Raw genomic sequence first — 21,101 nt, forward strand, 5'->3', positions numbered from 1 at the left:
GCCGACATTTTGTGAATTCGGAGTTGGTCGCGTAAACTGTCGCAGCGCTATGGACGAGACACATCGTCCAGTGCAGTGCTGAACACGTCATTACGTAATCGGTTTGTGTGATCGACTGACCATGGGTTGGACTGCCGACCAAAGCGCCGACCCGGCCCAACCCATGATTTTGGCCTACCGACCCAACCCAACCCAACCCATCCCCAAATATTTTTTGCCCACCCAACCCGGCCCATAAAACCGGGTTGGGCCGGGCCGGGTACCGGGTCATGGGTCAATGGGTCATTTTGCAGCTCTCTGGTATGCAGATGTTTATGTATTATCCAACCTTAGAGCTGTTCAACGTAGGGAACTTGACGTTGCTCCTGGGCATCCGCGACCACCGCTCGGTCTTGTTGCGCTCGTGCGTTCCGCCGAGCCCTTTCGGCATGCTGCAGGATCTCGAGCTCTTTCGGTGGCAGACTCGACCGGTCCTGTGCTGCGGTCATGGAAGAAGCGGCGTCAAGGATCGGTTGCGTCTGCTCTTCGAGTGTGGACAGACAAATCCACAGCGGGCTGATCATGCCGCCGTACGTGTACGCACGATTCGCCACGATGTTGTCATGCGTTCTCAAGGTACTCGTTCTTGCTGCACTCGTCTCGGCCTGGAATGTCGTGGGTTGGGTAGATGAGCTTTATGACGGACACGTATTGCTTGATGTCAATGTACCGTTGTCGTTTGGTGGCGTTTAGCCATCGTTCGTGTTTGTAGAAGTCGAGAAAGACCATAGCCAATGGGGAACTTATCGGTACCGGTTATGGGGAAGACTGGAAGAGGTCGGGGCACCACGGACGACTCGTGCTAGTCGCACGACACATAGCCAGGGACATGTTCGCCGCTGCCCAGTGCTAGTTCATCGTTTCGTATAACAATCTTTGTCATGGACAAGTTGTCATTCGCCGTACCTTGGTCGCGGGTGCAGGACCACGTAGTCGGTCGACGGCGCGCGCCAGACCGAGAAGAGCCGCGCGTCATCGACGCTAAAGTCGACCAGTCGGACGTGGACTGGCAGCTGCTCCAACACACAGCGGCATGCGACGTCGAGGTCGATCGACGCCGGCGAGAGCTCGCCACGGAGCAGCACAATGGCATGCGTCGTCGTCGTCACGTGCAGAAGCACGCGGTTGTCGACGATCGCAATGGGATTGCCATGGAAGATTGCCATGGACGCGGCGGTCGCCGGCGCCGCGTCGGCGTGAAGCCCGAGCACCGAGCAAGAGGACGAGGGTGTCGGTACTGTCGTGGTCGCGGTTGGTGTCGGGCACGGGGACGATGGCCAGGACAGCGTAGGCGCGGGCGCCGCCGAGGCGGAGGCCGCCTCAGAGCCACTGGAAGCCGACGTGGTCTGTGAGCGCGACTTCGTGGAACGACGCATGCGAGTGACCAAAGATCGAGAGACCGACGTTGATCGCAATCATGGCGCCGTCGTCGTCGCCCACGACCACGTTGCACTCGTCGAGCCAGCACACGGCGTTGATCGACGTCTGGAGCGGCAGCGCGCTCATCGCGAACGCGACCTCGTCCCGGCCTTCGATCGAGAAGAGCGTCGGCTCGATCTTGTAGCAGTAGCGGTGGATCGTCTTGGCGCACGTGACGACGCAGATCGATCAAACTGCTTGTTGAGCGACTCAAAGACGCGGACGCCCTGCAGCGCAACATGTCTTCCGTCAGCGCCAATACACAGGCCAGACGACGCTGCAACGTACCCGGCAGCTCGATCGCGAGCGACGCCTTGCCGGACGCCGGCTTGTCGGCGCTACTCTCGTGGACCGGTGTCTCCCAGCGCAGCACGCGCTTGCCAATGGCGTGGTAGCTCATGAAGCGGTCGCGCTGCAGGCCGAAGCCGCCGCCGAGACTCTCGGCGCCTGGCAGAGACAGGGTTAGCCGCCGTCGACTTGGACGATGCAGGTACGTACGGCTCGGGGGTGCATGCGTCGCGCGCCACACACACGGTTGCAGCATCCTCAAGCCATTCCGGGCAGCACTTGGCTGCCACAAAAGGTATACTGCGGGCACTGCGGGCGACAATCTTATCGCCGGCTTACTGCATGCGATTGAACTCTAGAGCGAGCTGCAAGACGATTCTTTGAGAGTGGACGAGAACCAAGACAACGATACCTAGTTAGCAAGAATTGCTTCTCATGCAAGATGCATTTTCTCTTTTTATCGCAATCCCTCTTCGCGAGAGTTCACTACCTTTCTGCAACTCTCGTCTAGGTCGGTTAGTTCCGTTGCCTACAAGTGTATCCGCTTCTCCTCGAAGCTCTCCCTTCTTCTATCACTACATGGTGTTGCGCGTGGGCCGATCGCTGATCGCTTATCGCTGCTATGGTCATCGCTAATGTGTCTTCTCTGCACCGTGATATCCTCTCTGTGTTTGATATGCCTGTATGATTCGCATCTCTCGTTTCCAACACGTTGCGTACACCAATGCCTTCCGACGTGGCAACTTATTTTCGGCAGCGTGGCATTGACATACATTCATTTTTTGTAGCGTTGTGATTGGTGTCCCAAGTTCGGACAACAAACATTTTGGTGTCCGAACGCCGGAGGTATTGAACACTTCGTTGTGGCTGGCTCAGTTCTGGCTGGCTGCATTTTGAGTTGGCCGGTTTGGAATTGCCGCAGACCTATTCGCTTAACAGCTTACATTCAAGTTCGGTGTTGCCGCAGAGCTGTGACCTCGAAATCTATAGTACTTGCGTTGCCCTTCGATGCTATGCACGCCATTCGCATCCTCTCCTTCGTAACGCACCCCGGTATGCGTTTCGTGGTGAGGTATGCAGTCGGTGTCCCCATCGGTGGGGATAGTCCGATAGTCTCGCCACGCTCGCATGGCAATTGAAGCGACGCTGGATCTCCGTTGGTGAAAACGCCTTGGCTGCGCTGCGTGACACAACTCCAATGTCAGGCACGGCCAAATCCGACGCGATCATTTTAGGGTCGAGGAGTCACTCGGTAGGGATGTGGTGTCAAAGACGTCGGCAACACGGTCCAGAGCCGCTCCCGACGATTTCGCCCACGAACGCAACGGTGTCCGCAGCTTGAAGCGGCAGCACCGACGTCAGTGGAGCCAAAATAACTTGGATTTGGCACTAGCGCCATTAGCAGGCCATGAATCACACGTTATGGCCAAGGTCATCGGCTGCACGCGGCTACGAGGTTGGCTTGAAATCCACCGACGTTTGGTCGTGTGTATTCTAGACTGGCCCACAATGTGCCTCAATTCGGTTTTGATGGAATGCTATAAAGTGATTGAGCAGAGCTCGTTCACTAGCTAACTACATCTGTAACATGCTCCTTCTTCTTTGAACTGCAGTTGACAATGGAATACCGACTCTGGCTGAAGGACGCGTGGCCTTGCTGTCTGACCGTCGTCTATTGAGGAGTAGCGTTGGTCGAGGCGCGTGCTCTGGTCGTGGTAGCACCGGGCGCGCGAAAGTGCAGCACTGCGCTGATGGACGACAAGCCGCCAAGGATCGTGGGAAGGTGGTTTTGCGGCGTAGCCGACGTCGCGGGTCGTTGGGCCGCGGGCGCGGGGTGCGGAGCAGCAAGTAGCTGTTCACGACATCACGCTTGGCACGCTGCAGCTCGAATTGTAGTGCATTTGGTTTATCACGCTACGATAAAGGCATGATAAACCCATGTGATAAACCCACGGTTCAGGCTCATGGAACCTAGGCGGCATAGCTCAGAGATCTTACTGGTTCATTGAGATCTTGAATCTGAGAGATCTAAACAATCTCGCTTTTGTTTCTCAAACTCCGAGCACGCTCGACGCACGTTTAGGGGAAACAAGAGGATCTTGGCGCCCGTCAGCCTTGGGAGTGACGTGGCAGAACCCCAAAGACGCGCCAAGTACTCGCCTTCTTCTGTTCCTTTTTGACCCGCCGTTGGTGCGCGCTCGAATGAGGCGTGGCAACGGCGTGCACATTTCATCTTGCAGGGCGTCGTGAGCGCGACGTGCGTGTTGTCATGAGCCGCCTAGCAGTGACGTCCGAGCTTTGGTCTAATTGCCGTACGAGCTCTCTTCACACTCCCTTCCCCCAACACCCTTGCCCCGAGAGCTTTGAAGCACGACGACGCCTGCAGTTGTTGTTGATGAACTGAGTTATTACATGCACTTATAACGATACAGTGGACTTCCTAATGCGCTCGTGAGGCGTGGCCGGTGCGTCAGCGAGAAGCGTTAGTGGTCGTGATGCGTGATTGTGCGAGGGACCACGTAGCGTGCACACCAGGGATCATCGCGGAGAGCGATCAGCGACGCGCCAAGAGATGGCACCACAGCGCGACGACCCAGGTGCCAGACGTGCGATAGTTAGTAGCTGCCCGGATCGCGAGCGCGGCAGCGGGAAGCTGCGCCAGCGTCGTGCGGAAGACACGGTTGTTGCGTTCGAGCCAAAGACAATACCAGACGCCAGCGTGTAAGATCGGCCAGAGGGCACGAATGGACGACTTGTGGGCCGAGTACGGCGCGGCGACGTCGTCGTAGAGAAAGCCAGCGACCGACGACGAGAGTTGCATCTGCAAAATGCCCCGCATGGGCGCACCAGACCGCTCGGACGTATGGGCACCGCACCAAAATATGATCGTACGTTTCCCGGGCTTGCGCATCGCAGAGAAGGCAGTGCCGAGCATCGTGGATGAGAAAGTGCAACGATTACGCCTGCAGTGCTAGGACAAACCGAACGCGCATTGTGGTTTTACCAAGAGTCAAAGAGACCATTTTGTTCAAACGAATACATGTGTCTTATAGCTCTAAACATCTGTGGGTCATTCCACTTCCCTGTTCGCAAAACCTGATGGGCCTGCGCGGGACCATGGGATGTTGCATTCGCTTGGCAGGATCACAATTCGCTCCCGAGTGCTGAAGCGATGCGATAGTTCTACTTGCGGTACACCGTGTACCGTAGCGCAGCGGAGGTTGCACCGCCGTGTGATTCCCGGCCGAAGGCCGGTAGCGGCGCACGCGTTCATTATACATTTCCCAAGTGAACGCGGGTCTGCATTGGACAGGATGTGCTGAACGTACATATATGCACAAGCACCCATTCACCGCTAGATTGCCTTTGACCCAATACCAAATCGAAATCAAAAAGCTCCACTGCACCCTGCACAAACCATCTACATACAGTAGTGAGCGTACTAACTACGATGGATATTCGTGGGTGTGGAGGTCAAGATGTCGCAAAACACGGCTCTAAGGCTTGTATTTTTTTACAAACGCAATGCATATTTTTATTGTGTAGTTTAATTCGAAACTACAAGATCTCGGTGTCGACGGTTGTGCAGTCCCCGTAGACTTTGTACTTGTCTGCGAGTGCAGTCTTGGGCGTCCGATGCGAGTCCCATTCGTCAAGTATATCGAGTCGTAATTGCTCATTGAGGCGCTTGGATATATAGGACGAGGGCGCATATGATGGCGGTAAAGACGAAGTGGAGTTCCTGCCCCACGAATTCGGCTGAGAGCTGAGCAAAAAGCGCGCCAAATTGCAAACGATGCTTCTTTTTTAAATGCCTGCCATTCTCTTTTTTATTACACCATAATTTTATTCGCCAGCGACATGTGGGTGGGGGGCGCAGATTTGATTCCGTAATCGTAGTTAGTACGCTCACTACTGTACAGAGATCAAACTACTGCACACGCAGGGGCCGTTTGAGTAGATTGATTGTCCATGGGCCTGATACCCCACGTATAGGTTAGCTCCATTGAGCCCGCACGCGATGCGCCAGCTAAATCGCGTTAACAAGATGCGATCGGCGCCCAATGCAACATCATGTAGAAGCCCATTGTCCTCTTCCTTGGCGCGCTTGCATTCGACAAACAAAATCGATACATTTTGGCGCCAATGCAAAAAACTACAAAACTTCAACAGGCTTGGCTTCACGGGTCGTCGTCGATGGGCGCAATCTTCATGCTGGCGGCAATGCGGTCGTCGGCGACCGTGTACGCTTCGTCGTCGTCCGGCTTGACACGGTGCAGGACCTTGGACGTCAAGAACGCCTGGCGCGCGAGCTGCCGGGCGACGTACGCCGGCACGTCGTCAATACACGCCGCGACAAGCGCGCGGAAGAGCAGTACGACCGTGACAAAGCCGACAAACAAGCCCAAATCCAGCAGTGGCACGTCCATGTCGTGCTGCTCGAGGTACTCGATGAGCTCGTTGGCGTACTTGTGCGTGTAAAAGATGACCCACGCGTTGGTCACAATCGCGATCGTCACAAACACCTCGAGGACTTCGATCCAGAGACCAATGTTGGCGGCGCTGCGCGGGCGCGGGCGGCGGCAGTCGGCCGTGAGCCGATAGCCGTCAATGCGGATCTCAATCACGTTGTTGATGAACGAGAGGAGCGGCGTGAGCGGGAACGAGACGACGAAGAAGGTCGAGTAGCCAAACTGGAGGATCATTTCGAGAAAGTCGTCAAAGGTGCCCTTCCAGCCATAGTGCGACTTGAAGAATTGGCGCTCGGCCGGACTCAGCGCCATGACGTTGCCGGCTTGCTGCTTGTGCTTGGCGAGCCACGCCCAGAAGCGCGGGACGAGGATTTCCTTGATGTTGCCAATGACGATCTGCGACCCGTAGATCACGATGAGCGAGTAGCGCAGTTCGTTGAAGCAGTCGCCGTCAATGCACTGATCGCCGACATGCTCCTTGACACTGGCCACGTAAATGAGCGCCGCGTAAGCGTTGACAAAATGAAAGATGATGGCCTTCAGAATGTAGTTGGCTTCGTAGCTCGACTCGGTCGCGTGGTTCTCAAAGTCGTTCATGCGCAGACTCAGACCGTCGTAGATGCGGTACATGATGAAGATCTGGAGCAAGTTGATGGTCGACGCAAACGCGCCGCCCAGACGCACGTCGCGGCCGTGCACATGGACGACAAAGATGTCAGGATTGAGGTGCACGAGGTAGTAGCGCAAATAGAAGATGAGGCCCGTGAGGACCAAGACGACGCCAATGAGGCCAAAGAGCACGAGCCAGCTCAGCACGCGTCGCTTGAGGCGCTCCGTCTCGTTGAAAAACTTGATGTCGGCGCCGTTGATCGGCGATTTGGCGAGGTCGCCTTTGAACTGCGGCCGCGGTTGCTCGGCTTCGCTGTGGTGCGTCGTGCCCCAGTGCATCGCGTAGACAGCACTTCTGCGCTTCCAGCCTTCGAGGAAGAGCGTCGCCCAGACCGCCATAAAGACGCCGAACGCGGGCACCGTGTACACTTGGACGACGTAGTTGGCGCCCGCATCGGACGCCGTCGCGTTGTAGCGCTGGCGCAGCCCCATGTCGAGGCTAAAGACGCCGAGGCCGACGACGCCCGAGACGAAGAGGAACGACGTGTAGTACCCGAGGTACGCAAAGTAGAGCGCGACTTTGGTGCCAAAGTAGTTTTTCACCTCGTGGATCGGCTGGCTCCACGGCATGTAGTTCCACGCGACCCACTTGCGCTGGAGCGCACGGAGCTCGTCGACGCTGTGCAGCGGGAAGCAGTCGAGGATCTCGCCGTCCGCCTTGAGCTTGTCCACATCAAAGTGCGCGACGTTCGTGATCATGCTCTCGATGAGCTCCATGCGCTGGACGCTCGAGAAGACGCCGCCCGCCGGCGTCTTGGCGTACAGGTCCCGGACCTCGTCGTACTTGACGTCGTACTTCATGTAAATGTACTCGTACGGCGTGAGGCGGTCGCGCGCGAGTGTGATCGCGTCGCCAATCTCAAACGAGCTCCAGCTCCCGTCGTCGTGCTGGATGCCACGCTTCGCGAGCGCCGCAAGCTTGGTCTCGTCCATGAGCATCGGGAGGTTGATGCGCGCAGCCTCGGCCTCGAGCGCCTTGAGCTTGGCGCGGACCTTGCAAAAGACCATGGTCGGCACGCCGTCTGCCGTCGTCGTCTTGGAGTAGAAGAGCTTGAGCTCGAGGCCGGCCTTCTGGAGCCGCACGAGCAGCTTCTTGATGTGCGCAGGGTCCTTGTTGGGAAAGACGACGACGAAGGCCCACTCGTCGCCGCCGTCGACGTCGAGGCGATGGCTGCTGGACGGCGCCTGCATGAGCTGCGCCTTGACCTGCATGCTGGGTAATTCGAGACTGGCCAGATTGCCGTTCGCGGTATCAACCTGTGAAAAGCAATAGATATGCATGCTACATAGTGTTCGAAACGCATTTCCATACAAATCATGCCGTGTTGAACCTCGGACAATGCATACAAAGCGGAATCGGATGATTGAACTTTCTGGACATGAATATGCTTCACACGTGGTTGCGACGGGTTGTGAAGCAGAGGAGCCTCGCGCGCCGACCCACCGACGCACCGTGCTGCTTGCAATGTGCGAGGGCTGCGTTGACACTGCCTATTCCTATTGCCAGCGCTAACGTTGCGATATGAGCAGATCCAACGCGTTACGCGGATTGTGTCGGTACATGTGTCGTACGACGTGCCAGCGACGACGCGACAGACGATGCTACGGTCGGAAAGGTCATCGCCGGAGCATGGAAGTGCCAGCAAAGAGCACGAAAGAGCGTGGGTCTTGGGCTTGTTTGACGTCGGATCTTAACGCGACAGTGAATTGCATTCTACTGCCGCAATTCAATTATGGTGGCCGTTCTTTAGCACCGAGAGCCTTGGAGGCGCCCATGACATCAAAACCCACTCACATTACTATCGTGTAGTGTAGCTACTGAAACGTCTCAAGGCCCAAGTCGATCGGCGTGTGGGGCTGCACCAAGTAGAAGAGCGTCTGAATCATAAAGGTGAGGCGCTCGCGCTCGAGTTGCTGCACTTTCTTGGCGGTCTCGTACGTCTGGTTGAGCACACGCAGCGGCGTTACGGCTCCTGCGATCGTCGACGCCTTCTTCAGTGCCGCGGTGGCGGCCTCGACGTCGGTGCGCGAGGTGTACCACTTGTGCTTTTGCGTGAGCACCGCGACTAAGATGAGATGCAAGATAGGTGTGAGCACACCAGGCACGCGAGACGACGACGTACCGAGATGGCAGTAGACACAGATGCGCTTGCTCGCGCACTGCTTCTGGTGGCTTCTGTGATTCATCACAAACGTGCAGGCCGGCTCGCTACAGACAATGCCGCTTGCGACGTGGGCGATGTGCACCGCGAACGCCGGAGCATCGGGCGCGTCGGTGATCCCAACGCATGCGACGACGCTCTCGCGCCACCACGAGATGGGTCGCTCGATGGTTTCGCCAATGTACTGCGAGACGACGTCGTTGGCGGGCGCGAGTTGGAGCTCTCGTAGCTTGCATGCAGCGATGACGTTTCGTGTGAAGAGAGTAGGTGTACCTCGAGCAGTCGCGTGCTGTAGTGCAGCGTGTGCGGCGGGGCCATATAGATTGGCGCTTGGATCTTGACCAAGCGCGCCTGCACCGAGCGCAATTGCAGACACGTCTCGAGGAACTGGAGGCGCATCGTCGACGTGAACGTCTGCTTGGAGAGAGTGCGCATATTGCTGGGCGGGCCTTGGCTCCAGTGGTAATACAGCATGGCTACATTCGAGAGCTTGCGTTGCTTGACTAGCAAGAGAGTGTCATACAGGTCGACGCGCTTTGAGCGCACCGTAAAGACAGCGGTAGCAGTCGTGACTCTTGCGGCACACTTGAAGGTGCAGGCAGATGTCAGCAAACGCCGAGCAGCCAGGCGTGCATGGCGCGTCGTGATGCAAGTGCGTCACTGCAGTCGTGCAGTGCTCGTTCGTGCAACTTGCGTTGGTCGTGCACTGCACCGCATCTTCGACAATGCACATGGCGTCGAGCTGCGCCTTCACACTGCCTTCGACCTCGACGTCGTCGAGGACCTCGATCACTTCGGGCGCTTGTCGGCGCGCATGGTCTTGCGTTGGCGGCGCGGCACCACTGCTGTTGCCCATCGAGAGGTGCGCTGGCGCACTGGCGGGCTGAATTGGCGCCGGAAGCTCGCGCCAACCGTGGTTCTGCGACGCGCCTTGTCGGTGCCACAGACCATTGCACGTGTAGCAGAGCTCCATGACATCAATGTACGCTGGCTTGAAGCACTCGACACAGACGACGGCCCGCGGCTCGACTTGGCACCATACGCAGACCGCAGCCATCCGCCCGTTCAAATTCTCGGCCCGTGCGTGTTGTGGATTGGCTAGTTTTAAATACGCCGCTTTAATTGGCTAAAGCATATAGCCAGTTGGGACGATGCACAGTACTACACTGTAGTATAACACTGTACAGTGTACAGTTGTTCCAATCGAGTCTTTTCATTACAGTATCAACGTGGTTTTAGTCCGGGGTTTAGTGCACTGTACAGTATTGATGTTTCTCTAAGCTTCTTCCTGTGTTGACTACCGATATGTGCTCATGACCTGCCCCACTCGCCCCGCCAGCACCGCCCGCACCTTTCGCACCCCGTCTGATGTTTGTGCTTGGGGACGTTGAGATGTTGCAACCTGCCCAGAGGTCCTGCACGTCGCAACTCGTTGAAAATATGACGAGTTTCGACTGCAGGAGCACTCCGCAGATTGCCACACACCCAACTATCCCGGGCACGAGTACCACACGGGATGAAAGGGGTGCGGGGGGCGCTGGTGGGGCGGGTGTCGTATGGATTCCACGGCCATCTCACCTCGTCCAGGATGAAGCTAAGGTGCATCTTCTTGCGCATCGGCATGTTGATCACGTTCTCGACGTCGACGTCGATGGCGGCGGCTGCGGTCGTCGGCCATCTTTATCATACCATCGTCGCTGGCCTCGATCATCTTCATGGGTTCGTAGTTGGTCGACGGAAGCATGAGCATCGAGACCTTGCCCGTCATGGCCACGTTCGCGTCGCCGCCGAGCGCGTCCTCGGCGTGGCTTGCCTTGTACCGACGCGAGTGAAAAATGACGGAGGGTGAAGAACATCAAGTGACGCTGTTTCTATATTTGCTCGGCAAATCGGGCATTCGGATACACGGCCTGAAGTACATTATTTTAATATATCGCTATTTGTATCGAAAGAAGATGGTTTTAAACGCATGACGCGGCGAAGAAAATTACTACTACGTACCCAATAATATCTAAGCTTATTGTTCCGCCGACCAGATAATCGATCTCGTCGCACGTATCCGGATACCGCAGCCGCGCGGTCAAGTCAGAGTTTCTGTAGGCGAGAGGAGAGAACTGCTTGCTTGACTGCTATATGTATAGTAAGGGAAGAAGACCGGTACCGGGTACGACGAATAGCAGCCTCAGATCGAGCTGCTATCCCGAGTCGACGCTCGCAGGTATGCGTGCTCGAACGTGAGATCCGTGGGAATGTTCTGCGGTATTAAAATACAACGTACTAAAAATACAAGTTTCGGTCGCCGGCGCATAGATTAATCATGACGGTAGCATGTCAAGCTATTTTATTTGTGGGTATTTTTATTTTGGGATTTTTCCTATTTCATTGGATTGATTTTATTCGCGAACAACAGGCGAGAAACGCGAAGCCGAGTGAATCGACGAGGCAGTCGGAGGCAGTCAGTCGTTCGCTTCTACTAGCGTCGTCGCAGCGACCAGCTTCATTGGCGCCAACTAATATATCGCCAGTCGGCGCAGTTGCGCCTCTTGTTATATCACAGCCAGCGCACTCACTGCCAGGTGCACCAACATCCCGACGAGATCTCGAAGTGTGTGTGCGGCTTCGGACGGTTTCGTTTCAAACACATTCGACGCTTGCACTCCTCTGTCGGGTGGTCCGAGTACAGGAGCCGGCGTACAACCGTGCTATCCCTTGGCATGGGATCCACCACAGGATGGATATCTGAGCTCACTCCCATCGATCAAGTGCTGGCGCCCACTTCCATGCATTCCGGCGTAGCACGACATATGCAAAGTCTTTGAGTTCGTCGTTTGTGCCAACTTGATTTTAACGCGAACACGTTGGATTGATTGAATGATTGTTGCTCATAATCGAGGCTTGCACATAGCGAGGCGCGTTCGTTGCCGTCATGACGGTCGTCGTGTGAGGCCATTTGAAGCCCTGTTGAGAGCAACGACTCGGTGCCGAGGACTGAGCCCCCAGCTCTCGCGAAGCCCACGTGCGAGGCTTGCTGACTAGCGTTGGCCCAGTGCAGGCGAGCGACCGGAGGAATCGAACAGCTCGCGCAGGTTCCCACTTGGTCCAGGAGCAGCTGCAGACGTGACAATCCTGACCTGCACTCTGCGCCAAGGACTGAGCACCCAGCTGTGACGGAGGACAACAAGAGACCCTTGCACAAGCGATGCTTGCGGGATGCTGATTCCTGTTGGCCCATTTCACTCCTGCTGGTCCATTATGGGTGAGAAGCAGCGTTGTCAAGCGGCTCTTGCTGGCGCAGGCGGCCACGCAGAACCGACTTCGAGCGCTACGAGCGCGACCTGCACTCTGCAATATCCCTCTCCTGACGCAACAATCGGGCGGCAAGATAGTGTATCCGGATTAAACCGGCGCACGTCCCATTTTCAATCTTGCGATCCAGCTCATGGCGCGGACGAAGCAGACGGCGCGGAAGAGCACGGGGGGCAAGGCCCCGCGGAAGCAGCAGAGCGCCATGCCAACGCCCGAGGAACCCTCGCGCATGAAGGACTTGACGGACGAGGAGCGCGAGTCGCGGGATGCGAGCGTCGAGGAAGCGCTCCTCCTCGCGGAATCGAAGGAGGCGGTGCTAGAGGCCATGTCGGCCACCTCGACGGACCGGCGCTACTTTGAGACGATCCTCCGGCTCCATCGCATGGCGACAGCGGCCCTCGATGAGAAGGAGGTCGACGCGGTGCTCGCGGCCGCCAAGTTCCTCGACGACAAGGCGTGTCCTCACCGCGCGACGCGGCTTCGGCATCGTCTGCACCTGCTCCTCCTCGAGCACGACGACGACCGCGCGTATGCGTACATTACGGAGAAGCTCTACCTCAACTTCCATGCGACGGCGCCGGACGCGGTCGCGATCGCGACCAAGGACAACGATGACGGCCCGTCGAGCTCCATCTTGTACGTCTCTTCGATCGATTCCTGTTCTATGCTCATGACATTGGCTTCTTTGGTAGATTTGACGTGCAAGAGGTCATCATGGCCAAGCTCCGCGGCCTCAAGAAGCACATGACACAGACGCACACGGCTGACCTCGAGCTGGACGGCAACGGCGTCTTCACGCTGAGCAACATGAGCGCGCTCACGCGCGAGATCATCTTCCGCGGACTCGTCCGGGGCGACGATGGCGTTAGCTTTTCCGACCAAGAGAAGCAGTGCGTCATCCGCACGATGCTGACGCACCACCAGCTCGCCTGGACGGACTTTCCCGAGTACATCACCGCGGTCGGCGCCAAGCTCCAAGCGGCGGCGTTTTCCGATGAGGCCATCGCGACGGATCTCGCGTCGTTCTCCACGACCCAGTTGGACGCACTCTATGAAGCCCATCGCAACTCACTCGCTCAGAGCACGTCGTTTGCGCTGCGGTACTTGGCCGCGCTCCGCAGCTCGTTCACGGCCAAGACGGACATTGTGCCGTACGTGCAAGCCGCGCTGGCGTCGCTTCAGCGCCTTGGCATCTCGGTCAACGCTCTGCGATTCGTCTTTTGCACCAATGGCTCTGCGCGATCGAGCACGCGCCGACCGACGAAGGTAGCCTCTTCCTCGACTACCTTTCGATCCCGCGCGTCGCTTCGTACGTCAATGAGAGCTTTCTCAAGGCCGCCGAGGTCCAGGACGTCGTCATCTTTGACGCGTACACGACGCAGGTCTATTGCGGCGGCGCGGGCCAAGGGCGGATCCAGCTGCTCGACATGTGCGCGGCCCTGGGCTTTGATGCTATCACGGCCGACAACGACGAGGTATTATTGCCCAACTTTTCTCACATTTTCATCTCATCGCGATGCTGTAGCGTCTCATCAAAGCGTTTCTGACGCACTTGCTGCCGGCTGGCGCAGAAGCGAGCGACTTTGAGCCGTACCTCGAGCCTGTGTTTCTCCAAACGCAGCTCGCTGTTGCGATGTTGAGCTCGGGCAAAGGGTCGCGGGCCGAGTACGAAGCGTACTTGGTTGACTCGGGCGTCGAGCACGACGTCTTTGAGTCGTCCGAGGTGCGTTTTGCAGCGTCCAACCCGGACACGTTTGCCCCGGACGCGCCTGTCTCGCTGCTGCTGCACGTCAAGAACACGGCGTCCATCACGGTGCAGCTCTTCCAGCTCAACGTGGCCGACGGTCTACGCCGGACGTTCGAGGCCATCAAGAGCAACATCTCGCTCGACGGGCTCTTGCCCAACGAAGAGTTCACCGTCCCGTTCGAGCACGTTCCGAGCCACGTGCGCACGGCGCACCGCATCGCGTTCCCGTCGCTCGACGCGACTCGCCGCGGGGTCTTTGTCGTCGAAGTCGTTGGCGCCGACGCTGCGTGCCGAGCGGTGATCCGGAAAGGCCATTTGCACTTTGTGGAGCAGTGCACGGTCTCGGGTCATCAGTTTCGCGCGTTTGACGAAGCCCATGCGCCACTGCGGGACTTTGTCGTGGCGCTGCCCGACCCAGTCAACCGAGCGATCGTCAAGACGTTCAAGGCGATCGACGGCGTGGCCACGGTGCCCTACTACGCCGCGCTCGACGAGACGACCTCAATTCCGACCAAGTACCCCGTGTTTGTGGGCGTCGAGGACTTTGGTGTGCTGGGCGACTTTGCATATCGCGAGGAAGCGTACGTCCTCGAGGCCAAGATTGCGATTGATGCCGAGCAGCTCGTGCCCGGCTTCCGTGCGACCGTGCTTCTTCGTGGTGCCTTGTATGTCAACGGCGCGCTCGCGCCCACGAGTTTGCTCCAAAACACCGTTTTGACGATGGAGACGACGAGCCGGACAGGCACGGTAAACCGCAAGGAGCTCCGGAACCTCGCTCGCTTAAGCGACACGCGCGACCTCTCGCGCGTGATTGAGATTCCGAGTGACGCGATCTCGCTTCAAGTCAAGTTTTCGGGTGACGTGGCCTCGGCGTCTGGATCGACGTCGGCGCGGGCGGCGACACTGCGTCATGTCGAGCATGTGCAGCAGTTTAGCCTCCACGCCAGTACAGGCCACGACAACCAGCTCTTTGGTGTGCACCTCAAGACGATCGAGAAGGCGTTTCTGCTGCTCGTACTTGGCCACAACGGCGAGCCGGTCGCGAAAGCAGCGTTGGCGGTCCGCTTCCAGCACTTGGCGCTCGCCGAGTATGTCGAGCGCGCAGCCGTGTCGAACGAGCACGGCGAAGTGCATCTCGGATCCCTCGACGACATCAAGTCGATCCAAGTGACGACAGCGACGGGCGGGTACTGGACGTGGACCCTACCAGGCATGTCTGACCACTCGATCTGGAGCCGGTTTGTCTCGGCGCCGAACGCCCCGACGCTACACGCCGCCGTAAACGATGTTGTCGTACTGCCAGTGCCAAGTAGCATCCAAACGACCTTGCGCTCATGGCTCGAGCGTGGCTGGATTGCGCTCACGCAGACGCGCAAGAGCCGCAACACGACGTATACGTTGGTGCCCGCACCGGACGCGTGTGCTGTCGTTGTCCAAGACGACGGCTGCCTGGCGCTTTCGGCGTCGGTGGCTGGCTGGTACCAGGTGATGCTCAAGCCTTTTGGTGCTTCTTACAAGGTGCGCATCATGGAGAAACAACTGCTGCCGCCGTCCGAGACACACACGCGGTACCTTGTGCATGGCAACGACACGATCATCGGGACAGCGATCCCGAATCGACCCATGATCATTGCGTCCGTCGCGTCGACGCCGGATGCGATCCGAGTGCAGCTGAGCAATGCGACGCCGGCGACGCGTGTCCACATTGTGTGCAAGCGGTTTCTGGACCACGATGGCTTTGGAAGTGACAGCTACCTTGACATTACGTCGCGCGCGAGCTCCAGTGTCGAGCACACGTCGTCGTACCCGTCGTCGACGTACTTTGCCAGCAAGCGCATTAGCGACGAGTACGCGTACGTTCTTAGCCGCCGGGCGTACGTGAGCGCACACCCAAACTCGGCGCTCTTGCAAGGCTCGGCCCTGCCGCACCCGTCGCTGCTGCTCCACCCGTACGCTGTCGAGGAGACGTCGAGCGGCAACCTCGCCGAGACGAGTCAAGGCGAAGGGTACGCCGCTCAAACGCGCTGCGCCAAGTCGGCCATGCGTCGTGCGATGCCAGGTTGCTTGACCGGTTTATCTTTTGGGGGATCGCGGCGCGCCAACACGTCGTTCCTCGCAGACGGTTCCGTAACCTTTGTCAACGTCCCCGTGAACGACGCGGGTACTGCTGTCGTAGCACTCGATGCCCAAGCGCTGTCTGGGGTGTACGAGGTTGCGGTTATCGCGATTGACGGCGAGGTCACGGCGTCGCGCCATACGAATCTGGACGTCGGCCCGCGTACAGAGCCGCGCTGGAAGATGCCGCTGCGTGACACGCGTCTCTCGAGCGCCGAGGCGCTCGGGACGGAGCCAGGAGCTCACTACCTGCAGTACCGTGGCCACAAGTGCCTCTCACCCGGCGAAAGCCTGCGTCTGGCGCGCACGTCGGCGACAAAAGTCGAGGTCTACGACTCGATCGAGCACGCATTCAGTCTCTTTGACGCCCTCACGTCGCGCAGTGTGCTCTTGAACGCCTTTCTCAAGGCGTGGGGCAGCTACGATACGACCAAGAAGGCAGCGCTCTACAGCGTGAATACGTCGGACGAGCTCAACGTCTTCTTGTACAAGAAGGACCGGGCCTTCTTCCTCGCTGTTGTCGCACCGCACCTCGAGGCCAAACTCGTCAAGTCGTTTGTCGACCATTACGTTCTCGGACACGCCAAGGTGCTGGCGGCGATCGCGGCGTCGCACGTGCAACTGGAGCGCCTGACGTTGATCGAGTTGCTGCTCCTGGCCGAGGCGCTGCCGACGGCTGACGGCATCTGCGACCATGTCGAGCGGCTCATTGAGAGCTACTACGACGACGCGACGACGCTCAAGCTTCCGGCACTCTTTGAGCACGTTCTTGTCGCCAAGAACGACGACGACGCTGTTTTGGTCGACGCTGACGATTCGCACGTCACGTTTGAAGACGAGGTCTTGCCTGGTATTGCTTACGATAGCTGTGCGGTACCGCAGTATTCGCCAACATCGCCCGCGTACTCCCCCACGTCACCGGCCTACGCGCCCACATCGGCGTCGTTTTCGTTTGGTGCCACTCCCGCACAACCCGCGAGTCGCTTTGGCTTTGCACCCTCGGGGGGCAATCCGTTTGGCGCCCCGGCCTCGTCATCTTTCGACACACCAGCGTCGAGCGCCGCGTTGTTCGGTGCGTTCGGTGCATCGTCGTTCAGCGCTGCGCTGCCGCCACCCGCCACCACGTTCCAAGAGAGCCAAAGCGACTCGGACGAGTACGACTTGTGCGACGACGCCTCGGACGACGACGACTGCGACGACAGCGATGACAGCGACGACAACAAGGACGCCGCCGAAACGACCAATGTGGCCGCGCGCAAGATCTACAAGGCGCCTGGTAGCACGAAGAAGCACATTGAGACGCGGTACCACGACGGCACAGAGGCTCGCCAGCTTCGGGGCGGCGGTCTTTTGCCGCCGAGCGTTGCGCTGGCGCATGGTCAATGGAAGCAGAGCGCGATGAACAAGTATTGGCTCGATTATGCGCGCCACCTTCGATCGTCCAAGGCGACACCGTTTGTCTCGGCCTACTTTCCAGAGGCGCACAGCTGCTTTGCCGAAATCATGCTGGCCATGGCGGTGCTGGACCTTCCGCTCAATTCCGTGTCGTCCAGTGCGCAGGTGCTGACCGACGACGCGAGCATTCGTGTGACGGCGGCCGGCGCACATCCGATCATCGTCTTCTATGAGGACTTGGAGAAGCAAGTCGGCGTCGTCGTGTCGGACGCAATTGCCGCGCAGGCCGCCAACCTCATTGTGACGCAGACAGTGTTCAACCCCGTCGACTCGAACGTCTCGAATGGCTTGCTCAAGCCCGTGGCCGAGTTTGTGACACAGACCATGTACGGCTGCCAAGTGACGGTGAGCAACCTGAGCCCGCTCCCGCTGCGGGACGTGCAGCTTTTGCTGCAGATCCCACAGGGCGCGATTCCGCTGCACAGCGACGGCTTCTTCACACGCAGCACGACGTTTGATCTTGGCGGCAACGAGAACGAGATTGTCGTCTACTACTTCTACTTTGCGGCGCCCGGGAGCTTCTCGCACTACCCCGCGCACGTTGCGATCCAAGACACGACCGTGCGCTTTGCCTCGGTAGACGCCTCGCAGCTTGTCGTGACGTCCGAGCGTAAGGCCATCGACACGACGTCGTGGCACGACGTTTCGGCTCGTGGGTCGACGGACGACGTCGTTGCCTTCTTGCGGCAGCACAAGAAGCTCGAGACTCTCGACCTCGATCGCATCACGTGGCGCCTCCAGGACCGCGCTTGCTACGACGCAGTGACGCGCCTCCTCCGCGCGCGCTTCGTCTACAGTCCGGCGGTCTTTCAATACGCAGCGTACCACAAGGACAAGGCCGGTATTGTCGACGTGTTGCAGCGCGCTGTACCCTTTCTGCACGCGACCGGTCCCGGCGTTCCGAGCTGCATTGGCTCTCTCGACGTGCTTGACGGTCCGCTGAGTCTGCAAGCGTGTCTTGAACTGGCCGAGTTTTCGCCCTACATTGTGCGTCGCGTGCACTCGATGGCGTCGGCCAAGAAGCAAAAGACGCCCCTCAACAAGGAGCTCCAAGCGCACTACGAGCGGGTGTGCGCCAAGCTCGCGCTCCTTCCGGCGCTCGGTGACGCCGACTACCTCGTGCTCTCGTACTTTATGATCGTCTTCAACCGCGTCGATACGGCGCTCACGTGCTTTGGCAAGATTGCGCCGAACGCGGTGCCGGCGCTCCAGTACGACTACATGAACGCATACTTGGACTTTTTCCGGTCGAGTGACGAGGCTTCGTACCCACAAGCGCGTGCGGCCAGCGAAAAGTACGCGTCGTACCCGCATCGCCGGTGGCGCGACCTCTTTGCCAATGTGCGGGCGCAGCTGGCGACGCTCGATGCGTTGGTGCACCGGGGTATGGTCGCCGACGCAGCCGCCATTGACGACGTCGGCGTCACCATGACGGTGCACCGCGACCACGTCGAGCTGGTGCAAAAGGGCCACCGCGTCAAGCACGGCCGGTTGCTCTTTTACCCCGTCGACGTCGAAGTCATGTTTTCGACCGAACCGTTTGGCTCCAAGACCGCGCAGGCGTCGACGATCGCGCTCGTGCAGCCGCGGTCGACGGTGTCCGTCGAGCTATCGATCAATACGACGACGGTTGCGATTCCGGACGCGCTCCAGAGTCTCCAGATGATGGTGACGTTTGCGCCGGCGGGGCACCCCGAGTGGGACGTGACGCGGCCGCACTACTGCGACTCGATGGACTTGGACTTTGACGTGGACGGTGGCAAGCTTCAAGTGTTTGCGAGCCACCGGCCGCTGCCTCGTGCGTACGTCAAGGTGTTTGTCCAGACCAAGAGCGGCGGCTCGAAAGGCCGCTTCTACAAGGACGGGTACACGGACATTTGCGGCTGCTTCGACTACATGGGCATCAACGACACCAAGCACCTCCTCCAGCTCAAGGCGCTGTCGCTGCTCGTTCTGCACCCGACGCACGGCGCTGTGGTGCGCCAGCTCCAGCCACCCGAGTCCATCTCGACCGCCGCCGACGCCAAGAAGCACTAGCTTTCCACACTCGCTGTTGTATTTGCTGATAACTTTTGACACAAGTTGCATTTCGATATCTTTTGACCTGGGATCCGTGGCGCACATCCGGATGACGTATTTGGAGGTCGAAGGAAAAACGTGTTGGGAAACGCGCGTTTTTCAAAGCAGCGGCTGGTTTTATGTCGTGGTTCCAGCATTTGATCTATGTTAAAGTATGGACGAGTGCGCAATGGTTTGACCGTGTCACGATGCCGAATAAAACGTGGCTATGGTGTTTTTCACACGTGTGTTTTGTGGTTCCCACAGGTTGCATGGATGCCTCTCGACTGCTGGAGTAAACAGTCGATGTATTGCGAATATATGCATAGCTCGCGACACGGCGCGGTCGAAAGAACGTTGGAACGGCACCAGAACCACAGCTCGCACCGCCCGACGATTGCACTGCGAGCGTCGATCGTGCCACCGCAAATGCCTAAAACACCGTGTAAAAGCAGGTGTAAAACGTTGGTGTGAATCGTCGGATTGCGTGAAAATCGACGCCATTACAACGACGACGGCAGGGACACGTCCATTACGCCAGGTGCTACTGCGGAGCGTGCTGCGACTCACACGTGCGCTTGCCTCCATCAGTCCTTCGAACATTCGATACATTTTAGTTTGTTTATGTGTACCGGTAGCTCTTCCTTGTACAGAGAGGCTCGCTGGCATACCATTGCTTTGCAGCATCACTGTCGCTTTGGTTGATTGCCGTGGTCGATCGTCGTGGCCGGCCATCGCTCCAAGTGACGCCAGGTCCGACCCGGATGGGCCACTGAAGCGAGGAGATCGGCGACAAATTTTCACGCTTGTCCGGATAAGATACATCCATCTTGCCGCCTTTCCAACTCGAATTTTCCACCACAACGGTGTGCGGAACTCACGAGCGTAAATAGTGTTTTTCGAGCAAATGATCGCCGAGACGCCCAAGTAGCTACAAGGGAATGGACTAACCAGCGATCTATGGCTCGATAAAGGGGTACAGCATAACTATTATTCACCCCTGTCCCGATGGAGCCGATGCCAATTGCAGCATGGACGCTCTGGGTTTGCAAGGATTATGATGCGGTATACTAGTAGTTGTTTTCATTTGAAGCCCGCGCGTGGGGAAAGCAAAAGATCCACGCGTCTCGCTTAAGCCTACGCGTTTGACGAGTAACAGAGGACGCTTTGCTCCAGGTGTGAGCAATCAAGTAGCTATCTCGGTCATGCTTGGAATGCGTCCAGTTGAGCACTTGGAGAAGTGCGGGTAATAAGCTGGTCTCTGCCCAAGGGCTCTCGACTTTTGTCAAGGACCGCCAGCCTCGGTAAGCATGCTAATATCATCCATCAGCATTGACTTGTGCGTGTCTTACTCGGCAGCCCACGCACTGA

The 21,101-nt window shown here is 58.2% G+C and overlaps 6 protein-coding genes across 6 annotated transcripts; 3 read left to right on the forward strand and 3 right to left on the reverse strand.

Annotated features, from left to right (window-relative positions):
* Positions 1-1,359: 1,359 nt before the first annotated feature.
* Positions 1,360-2,002, reverse strand: SPRG_22116 (hypothetical protein; the record flags this gene model as incomplete). The annotated part of the gene is made up of 3 exons (XM_012342028.1): positions 1,360-1,620; positions 1,721-1,905; positions 1,957-2,002. 3 exons carry the CDS (start codon positions 2,000-2,002, stop codon positions 1,360-1,362), a joined length of 492 nt encoding a protein of 163 aa, XP_012197418.1.
* Positions 2,003-5,884: 3,882 nt separating this feature from the next.
* Positions 5,885-8,104, reverse strand: SPRG_03316 (hypothetical protein). Its single transcript, XM_012341893.1, has one exon. The coding sequence runs from the start codon at positions 8,097-8,099 to the stop codon at positions 5,928-5,930; it is 2,172 nt and encodes a 723-aa protein (XP_012197283.1). The 5' UTR covers positions 8,100-8,104; the 3' UTR covers positions 5,885-5,927.
* Positions 8,105-8,689: 585 nt separating this feature from the next.
* On the reverse strand, positions 8,690-10,158 carry SPRG_03317 (hypothetical protein). The gene is made up of 4 exons (XM_012341894.1): positions 9,596-10,158; positions 9,323-9,552; positions 9,011-9,278; positions 8,690-8,953 (listed from the first exon to the last, which is right to left on the reverse strand). The coding sequence occupies exons 1-4, from the start codon at positions 10,104-10,106 to the stop codon at positions 8,703-8,705; spliced, it is 1,260 nt and encodes a 419-aa protein (XP_012197284.1). The 5' UTR covers positions 10,107-10,158; the 3' UTR covers positions 8,690-8,702.
* Positions 10,159-10,417: 259 nt separating this feature from the next.
* SPRG_03318 (hypothetical protein) lies at positions 10,418-10,880 on the forward strand (the record flags this gene model as incomplete). Its single annotated transcript, XM_012341895.1, has 1 exon — positions 10,418-10,880. The coding sequence occupies one exon, from the start codon at positions 10,418-10,420 to the stop codon at positions 10,793-10,795; it is 378 nt and encodes a 125-aa protein (XP_012197285.1). The 3' UTR covers positions 10,796-10,880.
* A 564-nt stretch (positions 10,881-11,444) lies between these two features.
* Positions 11,445-11,792, forward strand: SPRG_19481 (hypothetical protein; the record flags this gene model as incomplete). The annotated part of the gene is made up of 1 exon (XM_012342018.1): positions 11,445-11,792. A coding segment is annotated over one exon (348 nt), but the record flags the coding sequence as incomplete, so codon positions are not given.
* A 696-nt stretch (positions 11,793-12,488) lies between these two features.
* SPRG_03319 (hypothetical protein) lies at positions 12,489-19,782 on the forward strand (the record flags this gene model as incomplete). The annotated part of the gene is made up of 4 exons (XM_012341896.1): positions 12,489-12,991; positions 13,048-13,552; positions 13,603-13,830; positions 13,881-19,782. The coding sequence occupies 4 exons, from the start codon at positions 12,489-12,491 to the stop codon at positions 19,707-19,709; spliced, it is 7,065 nt and encodes a 2,354-aa protein (XP_012197286.1). The 3' UTR covers positions 19,710-19,782.
* Positions 19,783-21,101: the final 1,319 nt, after the last annotated feature.

The sequence above is a fragment of the Saprolegnia parasitica genome, assembly GCF_000151545.1.
Source record: "Saprolegnia parasitica CBS 223.65 unplaced genomic scaffold supercont2.8, whole genome shotgun sequence".
Taxonomy (NCBI): Eukaryota; Oomycota; class Saprolegniomycetes; order Saprolegniales; family Saprolegniaceae; genus Saprolegnia; species Saprolegnia parasitica.